Source organism: Eulemur rufifrons, chromosome 7 (assembly GCF_041146395.1).
Source record: "Eulemur rufifrons isolate Redbay chromosome 7, OSU_ERuf_1, whole genome shotgun sequence".
Taxonomy (NCBI): domain Eukaryota; kingdom Metazoa; phylum Chordata; class Mammalia; order Primates; family Lemuridae; genus Eulemur; species Eulemur rufifrons.
In genome coordinates this window covers 116,180,939-116,207,543 of record NC_090989.1, presented here as the reverse complement: position 1 = coordinate 116,207,543, position 26,605 = coordinate 116,180,939, and the positions used below count along the sequence as shown (strand labels likewise).

The following is a 26,605-nucleotide window of genomic DNA, read 5'->3' as shown; positions in this document are numbered from 1 at the left end:
CAAAGTCCAGTGGGGACCAAAATGAGAGAAACCAGGAGGCATTGAGGAATAGGTAACAATAAAATGCTCACATGATAGTCAAAGGAGACAAAGATTGAGCTATCGGTTAGCTAAGGGACACCATGCAAGGGACTTATGTGATTCAGTGTCTTCAATAGTGCTCATGAGACATCCACTTCCTGCTGGGGCACAGACACAGAACAGACCACCCTTATAAAGACATTCAAGTCCTATCAGAGAAAAGTTAACATAGATAGATTTTTCCTTAAACCTGAGAAAAGATACACTCAGCCTCCTTCCTGGTAAGAAAACTGCAAATTAAAGCTACATGAAGATGGCATTTATTATCTGTCAGATTGGCAAAAATCCCAAAGTCTGGCAGAATACTGAGTTATTGAGGTATTAAGAAAAGAGGCATTCTTATACACTGTTGTCAGGAGTGTATCCTGATATAATCCCTAGAAACGGATAATTTGGCAACATTTATCAAAGTTAAAAGTGCATATGCTCTTTGACCTAACAATTTTCCTTGCGGGGATTTATCCTTCAGGTACATTCACACACTTATGAAATGTTATGCACGCAAGATTGTTTACTCTGGCATTGTCAGCAAAAGATCAGAAATAACCTAACTGTCCATATTGGGAGACCAGTTAAAAAATTACAGTTTATCTATATAATGGAATACTTCACATCTATTAAAGAATGAGGAAGCTTGTCATGTACTGATACAGAGAGATCTCCAAAATATAAGCTAAGTAAAAAAAGTAAAGTATGGTACATTATGTAACAAGATACCTTTGGTATAAGAAAGGAGAAAAATGGAAATCTGTATTCACTGATTATGTCTTTATAAGAATGCTTAAGTATAACTGTCAGGATAGGCTAGGTTATGCTACAATAACAAATGATTTAACATCTCAGTGGCTTATACAACAAATTTTATTTATTGCTCAGGTTTTACATCCGTTACAGATTGGCTGAAGCTCCGATTCATATCACCCTCACTGTGAAACCCAGGCTGATGGACTAGCCCCTAAAAGAATTTTGCCAGTTTCATGGCAGAGAGAAAGGAACATGGCAAACCATGAAATGGTTGTTAAATCTTCCATATGGGTGTGAACCAAATAATATTCCTGCCCACATTTCATTGCCCAAGCAAGTTACATGACCACCACCGTGTGCAACAGGGCAAAAATGTATATCCTGAAGGAAAGTGTACCATAAATCACATGACCAAGCTTGTTAACAACAGGGCTGGCATGTATAAGCCTCCCATGGGAGGGGGGAGGAAACTAATTATGAAAACAATGCAACTTGCCACTGAGAACTTAATATAATAGTGATTACTTGTGTCATGGGATTGTGGAAACTGGGTGGATAGGAGATAGGAAAAGATGGACACTTTTCACTTAGCACATATACACATCTGAACATGGGAACATACTAATCAGAAAAGTAAATAATTGTTAAGTCAGGTAGCTACTAAAAAATATATCTATGTCTCCCTTCCTGTGCCATGAACATTCAACACATAATCTGAATCCACAGATATGTTCGTGACATGTTATTTATAGCAGTTTCTGATAATTCTTGCTCAGAAGTGTGTCAAGGTCAGTAACTCAGAGGAGAGCAAAGGCGGTTCTCCCTATTGCAGTCAGAGAAGAATAACTGGTGGGGGAACACAGGGAGGAACAAGAGGCTGAATCTAGCTTGAGGACCTGGGTGACTCAGTGGGGAGCATTGTAGGCACATGGCCTTCACCAGTATGAGATAGCACGGACTCAGGGTAGAATGGACAGATAAGCTCAGGGCCACTGGCACATGTATACCCAGCAGGTGAGTAGAACTCATGGACAACCAGACTTTAGCACTAGGAAAGCAAGACAAAGAATCAGATGTGGGAGACAGAGAAAGCCAGTAACTGGAAAATAAGCTTTAAGGTTGGAAACTAAGAAGATGGGGCAAGGGCCAGGAAATGGAGTGCAGGATGAGTTTGGGGAGCAGTTTAAGGCCAAAGACAGGGGCAGCAAAAGGAGCCAAGGCCAAGTTCTGGGATGTCAGGTGAGGGCCTGAGTAGTCAAAGGGCTAGAAGTTGCTGGACCACCAGGGAACACAGAGAATAAGTCACCCCTTGGTGGGCTGCAAGAGGACCATCACTTGGTTTTCAGAATTCCATCCTGTGGCTTAGGCTGATATTACAGGAACAATCCCTGGAGAAACCTCACAGGGGAGGGTCCCAAAGCCCACCAGAGAGTAGCAGGAATCGCGTGAGAAGTTAGAAATAATCATTTGTGCACACAACTACTTCACCTGCAGATGCTCTGGCTGTGCCTGTGGTGGCCTTAGTGGCCCTTTCATGGAGATGGGGGACTTCCACAGGACTGTGTGCATCACTCGTCATTCTCTTCCGTGATACCCACTTGTGTCTTCCAGTATCACTTCAACCCCTCGCAGTCCACACTGGTGATGGAAGGTGACGATGTTGGGAACATTAACCATGCCCTCCAGAAGGTCTCCTACATCAACTCCAGGCAGTTCCCAACGGCGGGTGTGCGGCGCCTCAAAGTCTCTTCCAAAGTCCAGTGAGTGGACGAGGGTGGCCTGGGGCCCACCTGAGGCAGCAGGGTTGGTCCCTTGGGCATGTGCCCTTGCAAACCGGATTTGTCATTCCTCAGCTGTCCTCCCCTTCTCTGCTGTCCCTGTGAGGGTGCCTCAATGATCTGTGTTCTTCTTTTGCTTATTTTTAAAGGAAAATGTTCTGTCATTTTGGCACCTCAAATCCACTTTTCTCTATGTTATTCTGTATCTGATCTAATGCCTAGAAGGTGCTTCTTCCTATAAATTCTCAGAGAGCTGGGTTTGAAGTGGTCTGATTTAAGGGCTTAGCACCTGGCACATAGTAGGTGCTTGACAAATGTTTATTAAATTGAATTAAGTTAACCAACCCAGCACAGTAGAGTTCCTGAGTATTGTAAATATGCCAGAGAAAGACAGGGCATGGTTCTTGTCCCCAGGGATCAGAGTTAAATTAACGAGATGAGATTATTACTAAAGCTTTTGGATAACACACTTACTGGCCTATGGAATCACTTCTCAGCCACAGCTGCTACCTGAGACTGTGACTAGGAGGGGACTCCAGAAGGGATGTGGAAGTGGAGCCATGTGGCACCTCGAGCCAGGAGGATTGAGAAAGAGAGGAACAAGGGTGGGGAAGATGGGTCTGCTGTGGCCTGGGCCAGGTGCGGGATAAAGCCCACAGGTGGCAGTTACGTTCAATAGTCCCAGAGCAATGGAGGGGCTACTCCCACCCCTGGAGGCCTGGGGATGGGAGCAGGCACCCCAATTTAGCACCACATTAGAGTGAAGATGAGGGACCAGATGGGACAGTGTCCAGCTCCAGACCAGGCTTCTGTAAACTAGTGAGGGGAGGAGAGTGCCCTGGGGTTGGCACGGCAGAGGCAGGAGAAACTTGGAGCAGGAGCCCAGCACAGCTCCCCCATCTCACCCACCCCGCAGAAGAGGCTGGAGTGCTCTGCACGGGATCCACCCAGACTACCTCTCCCCCGGGAACTTTCCCAAGGCGTGCAAGGTGACTGCTGCCACCACCTGGAGCCCACCCAGCATCCCCAGAGCATGTATCTGGCCCCAGGACCCCTCCCCCAATTTAGCCTACATTTTTGGCTTAGATGACCAGCAGAGAGCCAGTGACACACATGTCCCCAGTGAGGTCTGAGGAAAGGGTCAGATCAACCAACATTTACTGAGCTGCAACCATAATGGTCAGCTTCTTTTCTATACATTGTCTGCATTCAAACCTTATTGCTGTGGGGCAGTCGTTGTCATCCTGTTGTATAGCTGAAGAAACTGAGGTTCACGGGAGTCAAGTGCCTTGTCCACAGTCACCCAGCCCAAGCATGGCAGAGCCAGGCCATGGATTCTTGTCTGTCTAACTTCTCAGGCCTTGTTCCTATTTTCGCACCATTTCTGCCTCCCAGATATTTTTGAAACATTGTATTAGGAAAAAGCAGGGTGATTACGATAGCACTCTGCTCCCACACCTAGAAAAGGTGCACTTCTGTGATGTCCTCGTAGAGACATAACATAGACGCTGAGGCAGGAGAGTTTAGCCCTGGGGTTTCAATTAGGAAGATGACTGTAACCAACCAGTCAGACAATAATTTGCTTACCAAATACCAATGCACATAACAAGCAGTTGCTATTTAATTAAGGTTGCCATTGATTACTTTGTTAAAAGATGATGAAAGATTTAATGATTACTTGTTGCTCATATAGAAAATTCCCATTTCTCCCAGGAGCCAATCTTTTAGGTCCCTAGATCACTAGTAGTTTCAATTATAATGTGGCTTTAAATTTGAATGTCTGTTGACATCCTCAGAGACTCTTAGGTGGTCAGAATGTCGTGTCAAGGACTAGAGGTAGCAACTCCTTGTCCGTGACTGTGATGGATGGTTTAATCGTTTGCTCATCAGTGCCATGACTGAAGCTGTGTTCCCAGGTGCTTTGGGGAAGACGTGTGCATCAGCATCCCTGACATAGACGCCTATGTGATGGTCCTGCAGGCCATCGAGCCCCGGATCGCCCTCCGGGGCACGGGCAGCTTCTGGAGACCTGCCGCCCAGTTTGAAAGTGCCAGAGGAGTGGTCCTCTTCCCCGACATCAAGATCGTGAGCACCGTCGCCAAAGCTGAGGCCCCTGGGGACGTGAAAACCACAGGTACAGGTGCATTTGGGGTTGTGGGGAAGGTGGGCCTTAATTTTTTACAGCCACGTAAAATCATCCTTCAGGACAGCAGCATTGTTCACCATGGCAGGGTAATGCACAATAATAAAACAAACAACAAACAAAGGCAGAAACAACCCAAGTGAACAACAGGAGGGGAATTAATGGTTTAGCAACTTACAAGTGGTGGGAGGTTGGGAGGAAGGCGTTTGTGCTAAATGATAAGTGAAAACAAGCGAGATGCAAAATTACATAGTATCTACACATGGAATGATCTCAAAAAAATATGTAGAAAAATGCCAAGAACACACACCTAAGGCTAACAGTGCTGTTCTCTGAGAAGCGTGGTGAGAGCCGAGTCGTTTCTGCTTCCCTTTTCTTTTCTACAACTGCAGAAATGTACTATAGTGAGCATGTATATTCTGCTAACCAAGAAAAGCTAAAGATGCAAAAAGAAAAAATACAGCTGTATCTTCTTATAATATTAAACATTAGGTCTCACTTAGCAATATTACTGTAAGTTTTCAGGACACTTTCTAGTTATTTCCAACAGTTCCATTATTGAGAAGGTTCCTCAGTGAAAGTAGAGTAATTTGAATTATCTGCCAGGAAGACACACTTAGTTGCACTGAAAGCTATAGTATATGCTGGGGAGAGGGGAAGGGAAGGAAGGAAACGGGGAAAGGAGGGAGAGAGCAAAGGAGAAAAACCTTTTTGTTACTCAGAGGGGCCCAGGTCTTTAGGGAAAATATGCCTTTGAGAACTTTCCTTTACTTCCTTATCCAAGAGAAAGCTTTCAACTCTCCCCCGCCCCTCCAAAAGCCTCTGCTAATGATGTGCTGGTGTCACTGGGCCTCAGTCCCTGAAGAGCTGCTTCTATAATAATCCTAATTACCCACTGCCTTAAACCGCCCTGATCCCTAGTGTATGGGGTGCTCAAGAGACAGCCCTTCTTAGCTCATAAAAATAGATGGTGTTTTACCACCTGTCCAGGCAGGGTGGTTTCCTAGTTACAGACCAAGGTGCATTAGATTGTGTGATCTTCCCTTTTCCCCTGTCCTCATTTGTGGCTAAAATCAGACAGAAAAAAGAAGGGCCTCTGACCTCAGTGGTTGCAGGCCGTAACCAAGAGCATCCCGATTTGCTGGGTCTGACACCAGCGTACAGGCAATGCAGGGAAAGCAATTATCTGGGAACACATTTCACCTTCTGTTTATGAGAGGTGCATGCAGAGCACATAGCCAAATGCCCTATGGCTATTATTAGTAGTTTTAAATTTTTACTTTTATTGTTATTAGAATAATCATTATTATGAGTCTCTTAAACAAGCAGGGTAATGGCATTTGCCACCAGGCCTCAGCGACCAGCTCTAGCATCATCTTCTGCCCCTGTTGACTCACTCTTTGTGCTGTCTCAGCCCCAAAGATGGGGATCTCCCCGACACACACACACACACACACACACACACCCCCTCTCATTCACACATGGTATTTGTTCACACCTTTGCTCTGCTTTCTGGCTAGAAGGCCCCTTCCCTCCCCAACCCTTTGATTGCTGGCAAACATCTCTACCTTTGACACCCCCCCAGAAGTCTCCCCCACCCCCACCCTGACGCTGCCAGCTGCTGGGGCGTCCCCCAAGCATACACTTTTTGGCTCTCAGTAGTGATTATCTGTTTATTAAACCAGACCAAGAGATCCCCAGGGGCTCAACCATGGCTGATTTGCCTCTGGGTCCCTGAACCCAGCACAGTCCCTTCAGCACAGCGGGAAGCGAGGGAACTGCAGATGGGAGATGGCACCTTCCGTGAGAGGGGGAAAGTGGCAGCTCTCACTCAGCCACATGGGGAGGTAGGAACAGGATGACAGGGCCCACCTGACAAGAAGCTGGCAAAAAGGCCCCAGAAACTGTGAGAAGGCCGTCTGAAACAGAGGTACACACCATTGTTGATGATCTACCTTGTCCCAAGTGTATGTCGTTGTGCTTTTAGCTTTTGCTGATAATACATGAAACCATTGTGGTTGATAAGCATTTAAAAATTAAGCATAAAAAAGTATCTATAATAATATGTATCTAATGAGAGCAGAAAATATTTTAGTATCACTAAAAATTAAACAAAAATAATTATTTAAAATAACTCTCTCATCTTTAATGAATCCTTTTTTTAATTCTATTTTAATAAATGTTTTATAATGCACAAAATACATTTAGTGCACATTACAAATAAGTAAATATACTTATTTTAATGATCTCTGTTCACAAATTTTTTAATAAAGGGGTTCAAGAGCAACAACATTTGAAGACCACTAGCCTGGAAGTTAGGTGTTTCTAAACTATGAGACCAGAAAGACATGGTTTCTACCCTGGCTCCTCCCCTTACTCTGTCACCTTGGGCAATTCACCCTACCCCTTTCACCCTCCATTTCCCCATCGGTGAGATGGGGGTAATAACAGCACCCCCTTAAATGTCTGTCCATTAGGATGACATTTGGACAGTACCTGGCACATAGCACACACTCCATAAATACCAATCACCTTTATATTAAGATAGGATTTTAATTTAGGCCTGCCAAACTCTGCCCAGCCTTCAATTACTCAGACATTTCTTTGGGAAATTTGGAGTCATAAAATCAGGCAAAGTTAACTTGACTGACCAACTTGCTAATGTCCTCACCTGGAAGCACTTTAATTAATTAGTTGTGTTAATTAATTTTCCAATTATTAATTGTTGGTTATGTTGACTTCATTGGTTATTAATTAATTAATGACCCAGCTGCATTTGAACAGTGTGTAGTGATAACTGCTCCATGCCAGCACCTGTATTAGACATTAAGGATTCAGTCATAAAAAGACAGTGCTTCTGCTCTTGGGAACCTCAGAGTCCAGTGAGGGAGACAGATAGACACACTATGGCCCCATGGTGAAAGTCAGGATCATGATGGAGAGCCACTCGTCTCTTCCCAAAATGAGAGCTGTTGCTTATTGAGCACTACAGTGTGTTTAATCCTCTCGAGACCCTTGTCCTTTTTACAGATGAGGAAACTGAGTGGTAGGTAGTTCTCCTAACACCATACAGCTTCTCAGTAGCAGAGCTGGTATTCGAATTTGCATTTTGACTATAGTATCCATGCTCTTCCCACTGATTCATGCCATCCAATTTCAGGGCTGCCTGGACATCTGAGTAGTAGACATGGTCTTTGAGATTGCACAGCCTTTTCTCCTGACCCAAGCTTAACCTGGGGTAATAACAGAAGAGGAAGATGGTGAGCAAGGGCGATTGTCTGAGCTGTTCCTCATGCCTGTGTTTCCCATGCATCTGTCTTCCCACAGCCCCCAAATCAGCAGTCTTAGAAGAAATGCTTCACAACTTAGATTTCTGTGACATTTTGGTACTTGGAGGAGACCTAGACCCAAGGCAGGAGTGCTTAGAGCTCAACCACAGTGAGCTCCACCAACGACACCTGGATGCCACCAATTCTACTGCAGGCTACTCCATCTACGGTAAGGCCATGCTCAGGCCCCTCTGCCCCAGTGGTGTCCTCTCAGAACGTCCTAGTCCAGGGAGTCATGGACTGGGACATAACACACCCAGGAGCCATGGGTGTAATGGCGCCTCTGGAGGTGTGTTATGAAGTCCCAGGGGTTGGGTAGAGATCCTTGACCTCAGAGTACAGATTTCTAAACCCTCCTTTGGTGAGTTACTCCAGCATCTTGGGGACCTGTCCCACATCCCCACTCCTGGGGAAATCTGTAGAAAGCAGGTGGATGCCTTCTTTTATAACATTTGATCTCAGCAAATGTTACAGCAATGTTTGGCAGATGGAGGCCAATCATTCTAGTCAGAGCCCAGTCTTTCTGGAAAGCCTGTGGATCAATGTAATTGGCTGCTTAGAACTTCTGCTTCTACACTTTGTCTGCCCAAAACATCTCAAGCTTTTACCCTTGACAAATTTAGGAGACCCACAAGCCCTATCAGCCCCAGCCTGTCTCCCCTGTCTTCTCTTTCTTCTCCTCTTCTGCCTTCTGCTGATGAGTGTGCTCTCTTGGCACAGGTGTGGGCTCCATGAGCCGCTATGAGCAGGTGCTGCATCACATCCGCTATCGCAACTGGCGTCCGGCTTCCCTGGAGGCCCGGAGGTTCCGGATCAAGTGCTCAGAACTCAACGGGCGCTACACTAGCAATGAGTTCAACGTGGAGGTGAGTGGGTCCTGCCATTGTTGGGGAAGCCCAGGCTCACCCTTTCATTCCCTCATTTATTCAGGAGAACTGCTGCAGCTGGCCCACCTGCCACTCCTGGTCAGCAACACTCCCTGCTCTTCCCAGGTCAGCGTCCTCCATGAAGTCAGAGTCTCAGACAAGGAACATGTCAACCACCTTATTGTGCAGCCTCCCTTCCTCCAGTCCGTCCATCATCCTGAGGCCCGGAGTAGCATCCAGCGCCGTTCAGGTAGGCCATCTGAGAGGAGGGGACCGTAGGACATCAGTCACTGTGACTCAGACCACCCAGGAAACAGACAGGTTGCCACAGCCATACATGCCCAGAACTGAAGGAGGGAACCCAGCAATAGAGAAGATGTGGGCCCTGCCTCTGAGGCACTCACAGCTTCAATATACAGCCAGTCAAGTAAACAAGAAGATACCCACAACACATAATAGCAGAGGTTGGCACAAAGGGCGGGGAGAAAATTTTGCTAGTCATTTCAGGCCCAAGTCAAAGTCAGGTCCTATATGAAGCTTTCCATGAACGCCTTACATACACTCACACATACACACATGCACAGTATTGCAAAGTCCTCTGCCCATACTCCTGTCTGAGCACTTGCCATATCGTGTTACCATCTGGTGGGCACTTGTGTCTGTTCCTACTAAACTCCACAGTGCCTGGCTCTCAGTGGGTGCTTCCTTATAATTTGAAGGGAAAAGCCAGAGAACTTGCATTTATTGAGCACCTACTCTGTGCCTATGTGGAAACTCATGTAGATTATTTCATTTACTCACAATTACCCATAGGATAGAGATTATTAAGTCAATTATAAAGCTGGTGAAATTAAAGCCCAGGGTAAGGTATTGACTCTCAGAGTTCTGCAGCTGAGAAGTGGTAGGGCAGATTCTACCCTATGCATGGACATTTCGTCTACATTCCATCACAAGAATAGCTAGACCTTTGTTCACCACAGCATGTGGGTTCCTTCCTCGTTCCAGTGGTCCCGAGCATCGCCACGGTGGTCATCATCATCTCTGTGTGCATGCTTGTGTTCGTCGTGGCCATGGGCGTGTACCGGGTCCGGATTGCCCACCAGCACTTCATCCAGGAGGCTGAGGCTGCCAAGGAGGCCGAAATGGATTGGGACGACTCTGCGTTGACCATCACAGTCAACCCCATGGAGGTGATCCTCACGCAGTGTGGGGAGCTCTGGGTGGGGTACTTCTTTTCCCACCCAGCTCAACTGTTCCTGTGCCTAAAGCTGGCTGAGGGCCCTTCCTCCTGGAAGCCCTGCCCCAACAGTCCAGCCCCACTGATTCTTCTCACCTCCCAGCTCCTCCGACCCTCTCAACGCAACCATACTTTCCCACAACTGCACTCTCTGATTTAAAATGTATTAATTGCTCTCACCCTACAAACAGAACCAGAACTTTCTTAAAGCAAGCAGCCATATGGTGTCTATCCCTTGTCTCCCCCACAGTATTTAGCTCAGAGCTGACTAACACTCAGTATTGAATTTTTGATTAATTAACAGTGCAAATTAGATGGCTTTGCCCCATACTACCTGAAGAGTTTACTTTAAAGCTCAGAATAGATTAAAGCAAAAATACAGCAGCAACACCCGCTGTTTATCAAGCCCCCATTATGGCAGACACTGTACAGGGTGCTCTGTATATATCACCTCATTCAATCTTCCAACAACCTGTGAAGTAGGAGCCATCATCCTCATTTACCAAGATGGGAACCTGCTGAGAGAGGAGCAGTAAAGTGCGCAAACTCACACAGCCAGTATTCAAATGTAAGGTTGTCTTAAAGTTCATACCTATCCAGCTATCCCCCAGAATCCATCCATTAGTGTCCAAGGCCCCTGCTCTGGACATGTGCCTAGCAAGGGCAGCCTCTACACCATGCCCTGTGCCCATGGGCACTGGGTGGTGGTAGACGCAGGCTTAGGAAAGCAGGGGAAGAGCAGGAAAAATCACCGGGAAATAACCAGGATGATCATCCCAGCTTGGTACCCAGCTCCCCCTCAGCTAGTCTTACACTCCAATGGCAAAGCCCATGTGCTGACACGGCTCAGTTTCTCTGAGCATGTGCTGTAGGTACAACACTGAACTCACCACTCTGGGGACTCCAGAATTTTCAGCCCCCAAGAGCTGAGCCTTGAGTATGGAAAACAAGACCACTCTACCTGGAGCAGTCTGAGGACCAGGCAAAAGTGTGCCTAACAAGGGCTGACCTGGTGATGTCAAGTGTCAGGAAATCTTGAGTAGGAAGAGCCTGTGGGGTGGGAATGTTCAGGGAAGATTCCTTAGAGGAGGCTGGTCTGAGGAAGGCCTTGAAGATTGGGTAGGATTTGGGAGAGGCAAAGGTAGAAGAGAAGATATTCTACAGAGGGGATGCAGCCAAACAAAGAAACACACCTGCTATGGCCTGGTTCATCAACTCAAAATATAAATCCAGAATTAAGATTTTGCTAAAATCACCAAAAAGCTGGAGGGAGGGTGAATGGGACCAGAAAGGGTAGGGCACAGTTGAGGACACAAGTCAGCCAGTGACGGGGGGGGGCTTGGAGAGGGAGGGCCATGAACTTCATCGTTTCAAAAGGAATATTTTTGAAAGGCAGCACATCTGAGTCTTAGCTTAGAAGGCCTTCTTCTCCCAGGGACATGGTATTCTCACCCAGAGAAGGGACACAAGATTAAATGCCAGTGACTCACTGAGAAACAAACACTTAAGGCTTGGAAGGCCCCATTTAGTTAGGCTCCAGAAATGCCGGAAAATAAGCCTTGGCCAGAGAGGTTCAGTACATGATGGATGGGATTGGCTTAAATGTCCATCCCGCGATTTGCACATGACATTTTACTTTGAGTTCCTGTCTGAGAATTTGCTGCTATCTCAGGCCTTTGTCTATAACCTTCTAACTTCCTTTTCACTAGAAGTCCTCCCCTCCAGAAAGTCTATCTCTAGACCCAAGGGTTTAGTGTTAAGAGAAGAAATTCCAAGGGACCCTGAACATTTCCTTAATGGAGAGAGAAACACAAGCTCCAAAGTAGTCTCTGCTCAGCCCCTGATGAGTATTTCTCTTCTCTCCCTGACATCCAGAAACATGAAGAACCAGGGCGTGGGGAAGATGAGACTGAGGGAGAAGAGGAGGAGGAAGAAGTAGAGGAAGACATAAGCTCCAGCAGCAGCGACTCCGATGACAGTGAAGATGAGGAGGAGGAGGAAGTGGTGGGCAGAGGCAGACACGGGCAGAGTGGAGCCAGGCAAGCCCAGCTGGAGTGGGACAACTCCACCCTCCCCTACTAGTGCCCAGAGGCCTGCTGCCCTGCCTGTGTGTCCCTTTTGTAGACCCCGACCCAATGTATGCCCACGTCCATCACACCTCGCCTCTGATTTCTATCATGGGTCTGGGAAGGCCTTCTCCAGCCTTCTGGAACCAACCCACCCTTATGCCTCAGGCACTCCCTGTGTCCCAGCCATCGGGCAGTTCCAAGGAGCCCAGTGTGGTCATCAGTGGGGACTTCAGGATGGACTTTGTCCTGTAGCCTCCACTTCTTCTGCCCTGGGCTCACCCAGCGTCCTGTCCGCCAGTCTGCAGAGTTCTGCCTTTGCTCTTTTCTGCAGGGGAGAAGGTTTATGTCACCCATCTACCCAGGCTCGGTGTCCCCAAGGCCCTTGGGTTCCAACTCACTATGCATGCACCAGGCTAAATTGTTTCCTCCACACAGACCAGCAAGTCCTCCTTACGCTGACTCCAGGTTGCTTTATGCAGGGAAGGTGGTTGAACTTCACGCACCTAAGGTCTTAGTGCTTAATACTTTAAAGGAAAGTCCTCATTGAGGCAGAGTTAAGTTTACAGGGAAAGGCACATGCATTTTCTCTCTGTTTGTCTGTGTGACTCTCTCTCCCCAATTGGAGAGCCTTTCCCTTTGCTTCTTTGTGAGGCTACATAAGCTTATATGAAAAGTCTGAAACCAAGAATAGGTCCTTGTCCACAAGCAGGGCTGGTCCCCAGCCAAAGCTCTCTGAGCCTGTCTGCCTGGGCAGCAGCTGAGACCCATGGCCGCCCTGCAGGGACACTCACCACACAAAACCACAAGACCCAGGATACATTGCACACGGTACTGTCCCAGGTGACAGCCATGGCAAGCCTACACCAGGAAGTAGGAAGAAGGGCTGATGAGAAGGCATGCTAGGCTTCATGGCGGGCAGGCTGGTGGTGGCTGGGCTCCCCCAGGACACTGGTAGCCCAAGATTGGCGAGGTCTCACCACTTAGCCTCATTGTCCCTTATCTCCTATTACACACTGTTGTCCCTCTTGAGAAAATGCACCCTTCTTGGGCGTAGTAGAATACACATGAATCCCACCGAGGCTAAGATGAAAATTTGGAAATTTAGCTGCTAGGAATGTAAAGCATATTTACAATAATGGCAGCTTCTACTTTCTTGTCTTATAAAAGGAGAAATACTTTGGGCTGAGGGCAAATATATCCAAAACCTAATTTCTTTCTTTCTTTCTTCTTTTGTTAATAAGGAAATCTTTTCCATCTTCATCCTATCACAGACACCTTGTGAGGAAAATTGTTTGTATAGTAACTGCTGTGTGATCTTTTGTGGCCAAGAGAATAGCAGGCAAGAATTAAGGCCGTGATAGGGCTTCCACGAGCTCTGAGAACATGTTTGTTTTGAATGCCTCAGGTTCCTCTTAGTCCTCAGTATGTACGAGGTGTCCCCATCCTCCCGCCCCTCCCCAAGCCCATCCCATACTGGTTTGGCACAGACACAGAGCTGGTCCCTAGTCAAGCAGCATTCAGGTTCAAAAGAAAGTTCAGAATCTACTCAGGCTGTCCCCTGTGTCATCAAAACAGACAGCTTAGGAAGGGGATCTCAGCCAGTGTCCTCTGGTCTGACCTCCACCCAGTAAAGATCCACAGCAGGCCTTTGCAACCTTCTGACTCCAGAGAACTGCCTTATGCAGCTTCTTCCACCTCGTAACGTGGTTTTTGCCTCTGTTCCCTCCTTCGGGCCCACAATAATCTGTGAAGTGGTCGGGGCATCTGTCATGAGGTGCATCTTCGTGATGAGTACTCCAAGGCCAGGACATTCAGTGTCTTGCTCGGAGTCATTCCGAGGGATAGACAAGACCAGACTCCCCAGCCTCCACTCCTGGCCCACTTATCTCTGTGTACCTACTGTGTGCTAAGCACTCCACCAGCAGCTGTGGGAAAGGACTAAAGCTGAGTAAGGTTAGCTTCTCCTCACAGTGGACTTCATAGTTGCAGATGGGAAACCAACAGTCCTAGAAATTCTACAAGAGACGGATGAAAGGGAGAGGAGAAGTCATAGGGAAAGGGACACACAAACTCAACCATTGCCCTTATTTTTCCTTCTTAGGGAAAAATACTGGAAGAAGTTTGGGGGTTTATAGCCATTGAACAGAAATAGACATTTCTCCTGTGAATTTTCTCAACCAAATAGCCCTTTTCTATCAGGCTGTGTCTGCACATCCATGAGGAGAAAATCCACAGGATTGGTTAGTCTTCACAATGCCACTATTTAAATAAAAAGAGATTCTTCAGTTGGGCATTTAGGAGCTACTGAATTCTCCCAAAATTATGACAGCAAAAGGAACATTTTATGTCTTTAAAACCAATTCTTCTTGAGTTAGATTTTGATTTAAATATTTAAGTCGAGTGCTTGAGTGCACGTTTCTCTCTGCTCAGTCTTTTTGGTTTGTTTGGTGGGGAAGGTGTTCCTCATGTCCTCCGGCTGTCTCTGGTGGCTGCATTACTTATGCATGGTTGAGTGGGCTGTTTGGAGCATTGTGAAATTTATCTGTTTTGGAGTTTTGTTTTTTGGGGGGAGGAGAGGTGAAAATGGCACTTGGCTAGGGCAGCACAGATGAATCATTTGAAGAGGCATTTGTTGACTGGACTCATTTGCAGAGAAACAATGGTGACAATGAATCAGAGCCCTTTCCCTCAACTCTTGCTGTGAGAGGTTATTCCCTGCATGCCAGCTCCAAAGATGAGGCACTCAAATGATGCTGCCTGGTCAACAGGCATTTATCATGTTCCCAACACCCTACTCCTCACCATGGGTAAGGAGGGGTGGTGACATAAAAGTAACAGAAGCTTTGGGAGGTACCCAGGTGAGCACTGGGTGATATAACTTGCCCTCCACCAGGTAGTCTGGCCATGAGTAACAAGTGTCATTAATCAGCCAGTGCTTTCCAACCTGCACATGCTGCCATCCAGGAACCAAAACTCCCAAATGGCCCGGATTCAAACGTCAGCAGCCAGGCAGATGCAGGTCCCCACACAGGGGGACCACGGACTGCCTTGGCCACAGCCCAGTCTGTTGCTTGTCTTGGCAAGTGGATGGCCAGATTCTGCTATCCAGGGCTTGACGAAACAGGCTGAAACCTCTCAGGTAATTCAGATGACAGGGGGAGGAAGGAGGAGGAAGAGGAGATTGAAATTGGAAAAGCTGAGCACAAATGAGGTGCCTCAGTGGAGTAAGGCAATCCACTAGTTGGTGACCTACCCTAAAAAATACTAAAAATATAGTAGATTTAACCCAATGCTATAAGTGGTATCTCTTCATTACCACTTTTTTGAATTTACCAATCATCCTATCAGGCAGGGTTTAGACCAAACACCTTTGCATTTAACAAGGGCTATACCTCATGGACATGGATCGTCCAGTGAGAAGGCTCTTGGTGAGAAACAATGTCCTCCATTCCTGTATGTCAGGGGTCAGTGAACTTCATCAACCAAGAGCCAATACCTTGGGCTTTGTGAGCCATATGGTCTTTGTCACAAGTTCAGTCGGCCCTCTGTATCTGTGGTTTCCAAATCCATGGATTCAACCAACTACATATAGAAAATATTTGGGGGAAAAATGGATAGCTGTGTCTGAATTGAACATGTACAGACTTTTTTCCCTGTCATTATTCCCTAAGTATAACAACTATTAACGTAGCATTCACATTGTATTAGGCATTATTAGTAATCTAGAAATTATTTAAAGTATATAGGGAGATGTGGGTAAGGTATAAGCAAATACTATGTCATTTTATATAAAAACTTGAGCATCCATGGATTTTGGTGTCTGCAGGGGAGGGGATCCTAGAACCAATCCTTCACAATACCAAGGGACAACTGAACTCAACTCTTCATGGAGCATGAAAGCAACCACAGACAATACGTAAACAAACAGATGTCCCAATAAAACTTTAGGTTTCAATAAAAGTTTATTTATGAACACTGAAAAAGCAGACAATCTGAAATTCATATAATTTTCACATTATGAATTTTTCTTTTTACTCTTTTAATCTTTATTTTCAACCGTTCAAAAATGTAAAAGCCTTTCTTAGCCCACAGGCCATACAAAAACTAGCAGCCGTCCAGATTTGGCCCTAGGGCCGTGGTTTGCCAACCCTGCCATACATGCGGGGAAAGCAGCCTTCCATTTCTCCGGAGAAAGCAAGCTGCTATCCCAGCCTCCCACCCACTGCCCAGTCGTCTTTGCCTCCAAACTGAACAACAGGAAAACCCCATAGTCCTCAATTAAGCTCTTTTAAAAGTCCGTGTTCCAGGGGGAAAACAAAAACAAACAAACAAAAACACATTTGTAACTAGTTGAATTGACAAACTCAGACAAACCTTCCTCAGGAGTTGAAAGCCTTCGGTCAGGGAGCTGCCTGATTACCAAGCGCTCACTCCACCGAGGCAAGTGTTAACTCCCCCGGCTCCGCACTCCCCCAGCATGGCCCAACCCGTAACGATTTCTAAGCAGGACTGTTCATTATCTCAGACTGATTTTCATTTTGGCCCTGCTCAGGCCATCGCTCTAAAAATGATCCTAAAGACTTGTGACTGTTTAAATCAATAGCAACATAATCAGTATAAAGCCCGATCCAGCACACTTCAAAATTAGCAATCATCTTGGCTCTACGACTCAATATTATTAGCAAGAGGAAGAAAAAGAGAACTTTTTCTTAACCCTCCCCTCATTTAAATTAACCAAATAGTTTTTACAAAAAAAAAGTGGGAGAATGGATTTAATTCCTTGAAAGAATCTGCCAGTAAAAAGTAGATAATTTTCAGGTAAGATAATTTTCCGTCCTCTGGGGCATCCCCGAAGCCTCCTGCATGTACCCTGGCAGGCTGCGGATGGTGCACGAGTCTCTATATGCATCAAACATTTATTGAGGCTGACAAGCCAAAGCCCTTGGCACAATTTAATTTTCACATAACCACTTTGCATTGTCCAGCTGCAGGCAGAGGAAATGAGCAGTGGAAGTTCTTAAGTCTACTCCAGCACCCTCATTTCCTGATTTTATTTCTTTTACTTTATAAATGTCTTCCGTACCTGTTCTGCAGAGCTTGCTCTAGCTTTCCTTTTAGTGCCAACTGGAAAAAGAGAGTTGGCTTTACAGGAGCTGTGGATTAGGAGCCAGGCTTGACTCTGTCCCAGGGAGACAAAAAGGGAAAAAATTACCTCCACCAGAAACCCAGAAAGCAATCAGACATTCCCTGTGTGCCGTGAGCGAACAGATGGGAATCGGTGTTTGCAGCTATGTCGATGTAATTCAGTAGACTCTCACGGGGCACCTGTGGTGGCCAGGCCCTATGCCAGCAACAGGGGCAGGGAGGGGAAAGGAGGGGTGGCCCCGCCCATGAGGAGCTTCTGGTCTTGTGAGCTGTTGGGATGTTCCCTTCGCAGTGTCAGAGGCTGTCCGCGAGCAGTCAGGACTGCTAGACAATTTGGGGGTTGAGGGAAGCGGGATAACTTGCTTTAGCAGTTATCCACCGTAAGTCAGGCGGTCAGGGTAATTCTGGGGGCCCTGACATGCGTCACTGAGGCAGACTGGGGAGTTCTCTAGGGAAAGGAGCAGTGTTCCCCTAAATGCTCCTCACTTCTAACCAAGACTGACTCAGTCCACTTACAGATGAAAGCCAGTCACCCTGCCCTGTAGGCAGAAATAACATGGCTGGCAGCTGAGATTCAGCGAAACCAAGCCAGAGGAAGCAGCCAGCGGACCTCCACAGTTAGGAAGGGCGATGCAGGAAGGGGGCTAACCTGATGTGAGGGAGCCCCTGGGGGCCTAAAGTCAGAGCTGGAGAGCAAGGAGTGGGCAACCCCGGGGGGAACTGCCGAAGGCTCACACTCGATGCTGTGGAGCAGTGGTTCTCTGGGCAGGCAGCAACATCACCTGGGAACGTGGGAGAAATGAGAATTTGGGGGCCCCACCGCAGACCTACTGAATCAGAAATTCTGGGGTTAGGCAGTCCATGTGCTAATGAGCTTTCTGATTCTGATGCATGCTGAAGTTTGGGGACCACTGACGTAGAAGATGAGGGAAATGTCTTAGGCTGGCGTTGGGAGGAGTTGACTATTAACTAACAAGGTAAAATAATCAATAGCTAGTATAGCAAGGGAACCAAAGCAGACCACCTCACCGCCCGCCCCCCACCCCCAGGGCTTTCCAGGCTGCAGTTCACACTCCCTGAAGCAGCCCCGTCAGGGAACCCTGGTCCCAGTCCCAGCACCCTTCCTCCCCTCTGGCATGAGGCAATTCCTCCCTGCCTGCCCCTATCCTAGAGAGAGACACAGCCCAGGAGAGGCTATCAGAGGTCACCCATCTCTAGGAAGGCCACCTGCCAGGTTCCTGGAAGCTGAGAAGCCTGATCAAGGGCCATATTTTGTGAGGAAACAATGAAACTGCAGCAATGACCCTGCGGTTTTCCACATAGCCTGTTCTGGTGGAGCCATCCAAGGCCCAGCAGAGAGTGGCAGGGGCTGTTTAAGGACATAGGCATGACCTCACAGCAGCCCTGCTCAGTTTGTGAGGGGACTGGGGCATGCAGGGCCACATTTCAAACACAGATTGGATGGGAAAGGGATGGCTTTTCTTGGAAGGGCAGTAATTCATTCTGGATGTTACTAACAGTGGGAAACAAACCTGCAGGCTGATCTACAATCTGAGTCTGCCTGGCCCTCTAATTCCTAAGGCCTCCAACGCTGCCAGGCTCCACCAATGTCCTTTTCCCCGACCTCCAAGATGCCTGAGGTTCACCCATTGTTGACTCACAGCTTAAACTCTGCGAAAGTCCACAGACTCTTGGGAGGAACTCATTGGCACTTTATCTGTCACTTACGCAACTGTGGTGCAGCATCTCCTTGTACAAGGGATTTTGAGATTGGGAATCAGAGGGCCGGGGCACTGGGCCTTAGGGTGGAAGGACAGAGGAGGAACCGTCTAGGAAGGAGCCCAGACACATGTCGTAGGAGAATTAGCACCTGCTCTTGCGTCCTAAGAACCCAGACTGTCTCCTGCTCAGAGCCTCAGCAGTCTCTGCACCGAAACCTCCTGTATGGCCTAAAGGGACCCCTTTGTTTCTCTAGCCCCGCTTGGGAAAAGATCTTCTAATTAAATGCCCATCCAATCTCCTGAGACCAACACAGAAATCATATTGTGAATAACTCATCTAAGAAGTTAGGATCCACTGCAAGGAAAGAATAGGGCTTACAGCTGCTCGCCTGAGACAGCGTGGGGAAAGCCATGCCCAAGAGCTTTTCTTGGCAGCCTGGCCTCTCTGAGCGAATTCTCTGATGACCCATGTCTCTCCCAAAGCTTAGGGCAATGTTATGTTAGTCATTTATTACAAAAGCCCCCTGGGGGATAAAAGGACATACGGTGGGATGGCAGGCAGGGGTGATGAGTCCTCCGGTAGCTCTGGAAGCAGGACGGCCCCTCTTCTTGTTGGCAGGCCTGGACTGTGTCGGGGCTGGTGGGACTGTGTCGGGGCCGGCAGGACAGGAAGTCCTTATGGATGGAGCATCAGGAGTGCAGACCCAGGCAGGACACCAGAGTGGGGGAAAGTAAGGGGCATTCCTTGGGACACACAAGGTGATCACCAGGCAGGCAGCACCAGCTGTTTACATTTGTCAGAAACAGCAGAGAGAACCTCTTCGTGACACCAGGCTGGGGGTCTCCTGGCTCCTGCCTGGAGCCGTCTTCCCGTTCCAGGAGCAGAAAGGAGCTGGTACCTCTGGGCCGTTGCGGTGACACATCTCCTAAGTCAGGGCCCCACCCCGTGAGAACTTTTAGCTGAATCAAGTGGAACCACAGTCCTCCCTTCCCAGGGCCCTGGAGCTGTGCTTGTGAGAGGCCAGGATGGCTCTCCAGCTCTTGGCGCCCCTGCTGCCACAGGCCGCCTCCCGAAGGTGAGCAGGAACTGACACAGCACCCAGGGTGGGCACTGCCCCCGCCCACAGCAGGCACTCCACAAATGTTGGATCGAGTTGAATTCCAGAGATCATTTGACCTCGATGAAAAGACTCAGTTTAAAATGTTAAGATCCTCCAATGGAGAAAGACTCCTCCACTTTTTCTCTCTCGGTATGTAAGTCGAGGTCCTTTATGTGATCAGATCAACAAGGAATGGAAGTGCAGTGGACACAAGACAACATTCTTACTGCCCATGGAAGAGAACAGGAGTGGGGTTGTTTTCACAGTAACCCCTTCCTAGGCCCTAAGCAAGGAGCGGGGGGAGATGGGCCGTGATGGGTCCCAGGTGCTCTGCCTTGGGATGGGCAGAGTCCCAACGGAGGACAGAAAGCCCTGATTTGTTAATGACCTGGCCCCGTGTCACTCTCCAGTCCCTTTTATCAGATTTACTGCAGAGGAGATTCATCAACATGAAGCTCATTCCCAGTAGACTAATGAAAAGAGGGCAACAGACTCGAGAAGAGCCAAAACGCAGACGGTGTATATTAATCACAGGCAACAGAAACATGCTGGCTTTAATGTCTGTTTGCTTTTATCTCGAAATGAAAATGCATCTCTGTTACCCAGGCTCTTTTTAACTGAGCATTTCAGAACAGAAATGGGACATGCATACACACGCACACACACGCGCGCGCGCACACACACACACACACACACACACCACACACTGAGGGTTCTCTCCCCCAGCAGAAAGAGCTATCAGAGAAATGAGTCCACAGTTTGTGTCTATTTGCAGAAGCAGAGAATCAACCCACAAGTCTCAGCTACAGCACCTCTGTGGGAAGGGCAGGGAAGGATTCCTTAGGGCCTCTGTGATGGGGGGCTTGCTCGTGCCCGTGGGTCACAGATGTGAATATGATGCGCCCATCCACGCCTGGAGACAAAAGTACGCCCATCCTGGCCACTGTGGAGCACAGCAGCTGGAGCCCTTACACAGCTGCAAAGGAGCCCTGATGTGTGGGATTAAAAAGAGGTCTGCTCATTTTCACAAGCCGAACTCCAGGTGGTGGAAATATGGCAAAAGCCTTTTTTGGGGGGAAGAAGTTAGATTCGATACCCGGGCAGATTATTCAAAAAGTAAGAGAACAGATATCAAGAGAAAATGTGCCTCAGAGTTCGAGAGGGAACAGGGAGGTAGGACAGGAGTGACAGCAATAGGAACAACCCCCTCACCCAGGAAGCCGAAGCATCACTCTGTATTTAAAACTGTATCCATGTTTCCAAAATATTATGGGTAAGTCCGGCCATGTGACCACAGAGGTAGTCAGATGAATTGCTTCCAAAGTCAGAGCTGTTTGAAGATGATTTCAGTTCTTAATTGAACTAGTCGTGACGGATCAATCCACCTGACTGCTTCTAGCCTGACCTTGGTGGCTTCCAGAAAGGGTTGTTGATGCTCCGAGCTGGATGGGCTTGGCAGGAGATTGAAGAAAGCCAGTTGGTGAGTTTAGAAAAGAAATTGCATGTAGAAGTTGGTTGTTCTCAAAGAAATCTATAGGTATTAGAGTTGGGTTTGGTATGTTATTGGCATAGACATTTTAGTGTTGGTAAGGAAGAGAGTCAGAATGATTTGGTGGGGCATTTGTTTAGGAAATTAGAGTATTAAATATAACTTATCAGAGATAAGTAGGCTAAGGACAGTGATAATATATATGTGCGTGTATGTATATATACACACATACCAAAGCCATATACATTTCTGTACTACAGAAGTAAGATATAGAATGAAGAGGTCAATGGTCCCAATATATTTTAAATTCCCTAGAAGCACTGGTTTGGGTATTACACATTTTTCTTATTGCTGTTATTTACTTTTAGCTCTCAGAGCACTGGGAACAGTGGCTGGCACGTAGTAGGAGTTTGGTAAACATTTGGAAATTGAAGAGCCAGCTTGTGAATACTGGGTAGAGGCTCCACAGTGTGACTATGCCCCACACGGACTGAGGAAACGTGTCGGCCACACCCCCTCGTAGCTGAGGAGGAGCCTTCGTGAACGCACAGATTCCATGTTGTATTCAGTCTTTGGTGGTGAGCAGTGAGGCGATGCACACAGTGGGTTTGCACATTTAGACTGCATCTGCTGAAAACCCAGCTGTCTGTAGGCTGCGGTGGCTCCCTTCCTGTTGTCTCTGCCATTGCCCAAACATTTGATAAAATGCTGTTGAATTTGTCACCTTCAGGTGTGATTTTGGAACTAAATGTAAAGGTTCTGGGTTCAGCCAGTCTCAAAAATCCACTGATGTCTTCTCTCAGCCCTTCCCTTCTCCCTCATCTGGAGACGCCACCACCTTTTAGAAGCCTGGGACAGCTGTTCGCTCCCAGCTGCCCAGCTCAGTGTGCATGTGAAAGTCTGTGACAGAGAGGTGCGCTTTCTCTCCTCCCACCGCTGTGACAGTGACGCTGTACAGCGAGGAGGAGCAGCACCCTCCTCTCACAGAATCACCTCCAATCACTGTTCCTGTCTGGCAGTTTCTGCCGGTCTGTCTGAAGTCTCCCACCGTGGCTGGCTTCACCTCCAGGGGTGGCCAGTGTGGGTCTGACACACGTCAGACTTCTGAGCTCTTTGAGCTGCCTCAAAAAATGTATCCTTTTAGTCTAGAAAATGTGCTTATTTGATAAATATATTATTGTGTGTATGAGTATGATACCATGCAAACTTTGGAGTATCTCATTGGGACTGTATGAATTTATGGCAAATTGAATCTAATTTCAAAAGAGTGCATTGTCTCCTCAAGGTTGCCGTCTCCCTCCCCACCCCTTTGCTCAGAACCCTCTCCCCTCCCTAACCGAGCTGTCACATCCAATTCGGGCGGGCACAGAGTGAGGGGCGCTGGGAGCCTGTACGTCCATAAAGATACTGGAGGAAAATATAATAAGAACCATCACGGGAATCTGTCGGGCTTCTTCCCATGACTGTGATCTTACCCATGTTTGAATCACAAACGTTAAATTTCTAACAATTACAATTCTTGCAGTTTCCAAGTAATTTGTTAAATGCCTCTTCCACGCAGACAGATTTTTATTTTCAGCCGTGGCTTGTAAATGCCTACAAACTGATTCATGTTGGTGGTCATTATGACACTTTCTGTGAATTGGTGAATAAATATGATTTTAGAATTTCACAATAAAGATGACCTCTGAGAGTTTTTATTGTTCAGACTATTGGATGAGGCGAGACACTGAAGACTGACTTGGCTGGGTCAGGATTCTCCGGAACCTACGCTTGGGGACGAGAGATGGGTGGGATGTGAGGGTGGTGACGTGACACATTGGCCCCTATCAGGATTCAGCCAGGACATTGTTACGCTGGAGCTGAACTTGGCAGCATCATAAGCGGTGACAATGAAAGACAATCCTTACAACACTGGCCATTCATTGAGCACTTACAAAGTGCTGGAGCTCTCTGTGTGTGATCGTAATTAATCCCTGAGGTAGGTTGTTCTTACGGTTAAACATGAAAGAGATGAGACCTAGAGGAGCCAGGGGCACTGCGTGGAGGGCAGTGGGGTGCACACAGCCTGCCCCTCCTGCTCCTCCGTGCTGACCTGCCCTTACACCCGGATGCCACCCAGGGCCACCTTGCCCCTGAAGGGCCCTGCAGATGGGCTCCCCTCACCATCCAAAGCTGGTAGAGACCAGAGCACTTCCCTAGGATTCTGCAAGTTCCGGCTCCTGTGGCCTCTCTCCCGTTTCACACAAGTCGACCCAAGGGTTAAGCCCTACTGTTTGTTTGAGTCCTAGAGGGAAGCAGGGAAAATTCAAAGTGTTCTTGGAAGTGTGGGGGTCATGGAGAGGAGTCACTGTGCACATAATGTGGCAACAGTTACCCACCACAATAGGCATTCTTGTTCTCCAGACTCCTTTCGGCCCCTCCCCAGCCTGTGCCGTCTGCCTGCCCTCCCACCTCTCCTTCTCTCCCTGCTTTCATGGCCCTCCGTCTTTCTTGGATATAGAAAACAAGTCCCTTTCCTCTTCTCTTTGAAAAGCAGCTTCATCATCTATTCTTCATTGCCTGGTCTGCCAGAATCCATGCCTGTCCTTCTACCCTAAGCAGTTAGTCAGGGTCTCCCTCCGAATTCAGATCATTCACACTCTGAGAGGAATTTTTCTGTCTGATACTAAGACAGGATTTTTTCTGCCCAGTGTTTATCACACGGAGCTATATTTTTTCTTTTGCATCTCAGAGGGTCAGCAAGGAGCCTAAGACGACTGAGTCTGTTTGATGGTCCTTCCACACTTCACCTTGGTGACTTTCATGCACATGTGCATGTGCACACGCACACACACACACACACTCACACGCGCACACACACGCACACACGCACACGCACACACCATCCTTGGGCTTCCCTGGAGCCCGATGCAGCGGCTCACTCACTGCCAGTTCCCTGACGGTCTCACCACTCTCTTACACCCAACATAGTCCAGGCCTATGACCTCACTCTCTGATAAATAGAGTCTTCACTATCTTTCTGTGTCGATTCCTTCTCATCTCTTTTAACAGCATCCCTCATCCCTCAGCCACCACGCAGCCTCACCCCTGGCTTCCCTCTCTCAGGCTCTGTGCGTGCCAGGGGGCTAACATTGCTCACGTTCCACTGGGACGTGCCTCTCAGGCTGACGGCCACAGAGACTCCTAGTAACTTACACTTTCAAAGCAAAGTCTCTGGTGCTCTAGGGGTTCCTCAGGCCCTTGGGGCAAATGGGTTATTTTAACCTGAAAAAGTCCTGGTTTATATGGTTTGAATAAAGGGCTTCATATTAGGTCGACCTGATAGAGGATTCATGGCAAAACTTACAAACAACAAAAATGAATTTATAAACTATGGATAAAAGTCCTGAGCAGAGGTTTTATCACAATCATATCTGTGTTCATGTTCTAGTGGCGAGCCTGGGATACAGCAAGGGCTCAGAGAGAATTTATTAAATTGAAATGAATTAAACTTCAAATCCAAGATTCTCAATGATCCGGTCTCAACCTAAGTTTTCATCCTTTCATTGTCCAGTTGCCCAGTGTGAATCCTGGGTCTTGGTATTCCCAAAGCACGTGGGGAACGTTCCCATCTCCATGCTTTCGCTCCTGCTGCTCCTGCTGCTCCTGCTGCTTGGAACGCCCTGGTCGCACTCCAGAGGGGCAGAGCTGTTTGTCAATGATGCCACGCTCGATTTCCCCAGTGGAATGTGGTTCTTTATCCTCAGCACCCCTACAGCATGTCCTGCCTTATGGGTAAGTGCCCCGAGGGCAAGGTAAGGACACCAGGACGCAGGACATGTAACTCAAAGGCCTGCAGAGGAAAGGCAGTGTAAGTGAGCATGGCTGCCCGAGTGGGACCTAGGGTGAAAACAAAATGCACCAAGTGCAGAGGGGGGCCTGCTCCTCAGCTCCAGCCAGCTGTTTCCCTGCAAGAATGGCTGCCCGCTACTGCCAGGTCTGATTTTCTCTTTCAAGAGAAGGTAAAAACCCCCATTTTCATGTGAATCCTACCAGACATTAAGTTTGTCCAACTATTTTACATTTTTAAAACAAATTCTGTGTGGGTCATGCTGAATTCAATGGGTCTGTTTGCAACCTGTATTCTAGACCGCGTAAGTATGGACGGGGTGAGTCTGACTAATGAGGAAAACAAAACTGTCCCAACACCCTGAATTCAGGTGACGTGATCTTGTGGGTGATGAGCACTCATAAACATCACTGCAAGGTGGCAGAAGGAGCAGAGATGACAGAAGCAGGGATTAGCCATGTGGGTGCCCACTGGCGTGACCGAGGTGAAGAGGTTTCTGGGCAGTGGCGTGCTGGTAAATGGTTAACAACCACCTTTGGAGTGGGGGAGGGCAGTTCTAATTTATCACGTTTGCTGATTCCCATGGTAAAAGTACTCCCACCATGGCTGATTTTAAGCCACCAACGTGATGTCACCAAACTCAGAGTTGGTAAGAGATGCTAACATTGGCTTCTGTGAGTCAGCTCTAGCACGCAGCACTGTTTACAGGTCAGGTGTCAGGAAAAACCCAGGAACACCTTTAACCGCCTCTTAAGGACTCAGCCTAGTGTTGGAAAGGCTCGTGACCCGCATGAAAACCTCCTTCACGCAACCAGGCATGAAATGCTGCCACTCTCGTTCATGACTGTAATCTCTGTTATTTGCCAATTGACTTAATAAGGGCTGCTGGTCACATTAAGTGGCGCTTAGTCTTAGTCATTGGAGATGGAGTGAGGAGGAGGAGGAGGAGGAACCAGAATGAAGAGAGGAGGAGCTCTACATCGCTGTGCCCAGGACAGAGGACCCTGGGTGGCAGAAAGGACAAGAGAGTAGCACATTGCCTTTCTCCCATCACAACCTATTCAGCCGCCT

At 47.7% G+C, this 26,605-nt stretch overlaps 1 protein-coding gene across 1 annotated transcript in view; it reads left to right on the top strand.

Moving 5' to 3' along the window:
- The window catches only part of CLSTN2 (calsyntenin 2), a 359,457-nt gene extending 347,197 nt beyond the window's left edge, over positions 1 to 12,260 (top strand). Inside the window, exons 11-17 of the mRNA XM_069472011.1 lie at positions 2,437 to 2,585; positions 4,520 to 4,737; positions 8,074 to 8,244; positions 8,796 to 8,941; positions 9,068 to 9,191; positions 9,947 to 10,131; positions 12,054 to 12,260. Coding sequence (XP_069328112.1) covers positions 2,437 to 2,585; positions 4,520 to 4,737; positions 8,074 to 8,244; positions 8,796 to 8,941; positions 9,068 to 9,191; positions 9,947 to 10,131; positions 12,054 to 12,260 — 1,200 coding nt within the window. The remainder of the gene's footprint in view (positions 1 to 2,436; positions 2,586 to 4,519; positions 4,738 to 8,073; positions 8,245 to 8,795; positions 8,942 to 9,067; positions 9,192 to 9,946; positions 10,132 to 12,053) is intronic.
- The last annotated feature ends 14,345 nt before the right edge of the window (positions 12,261 to 26,605 follow it).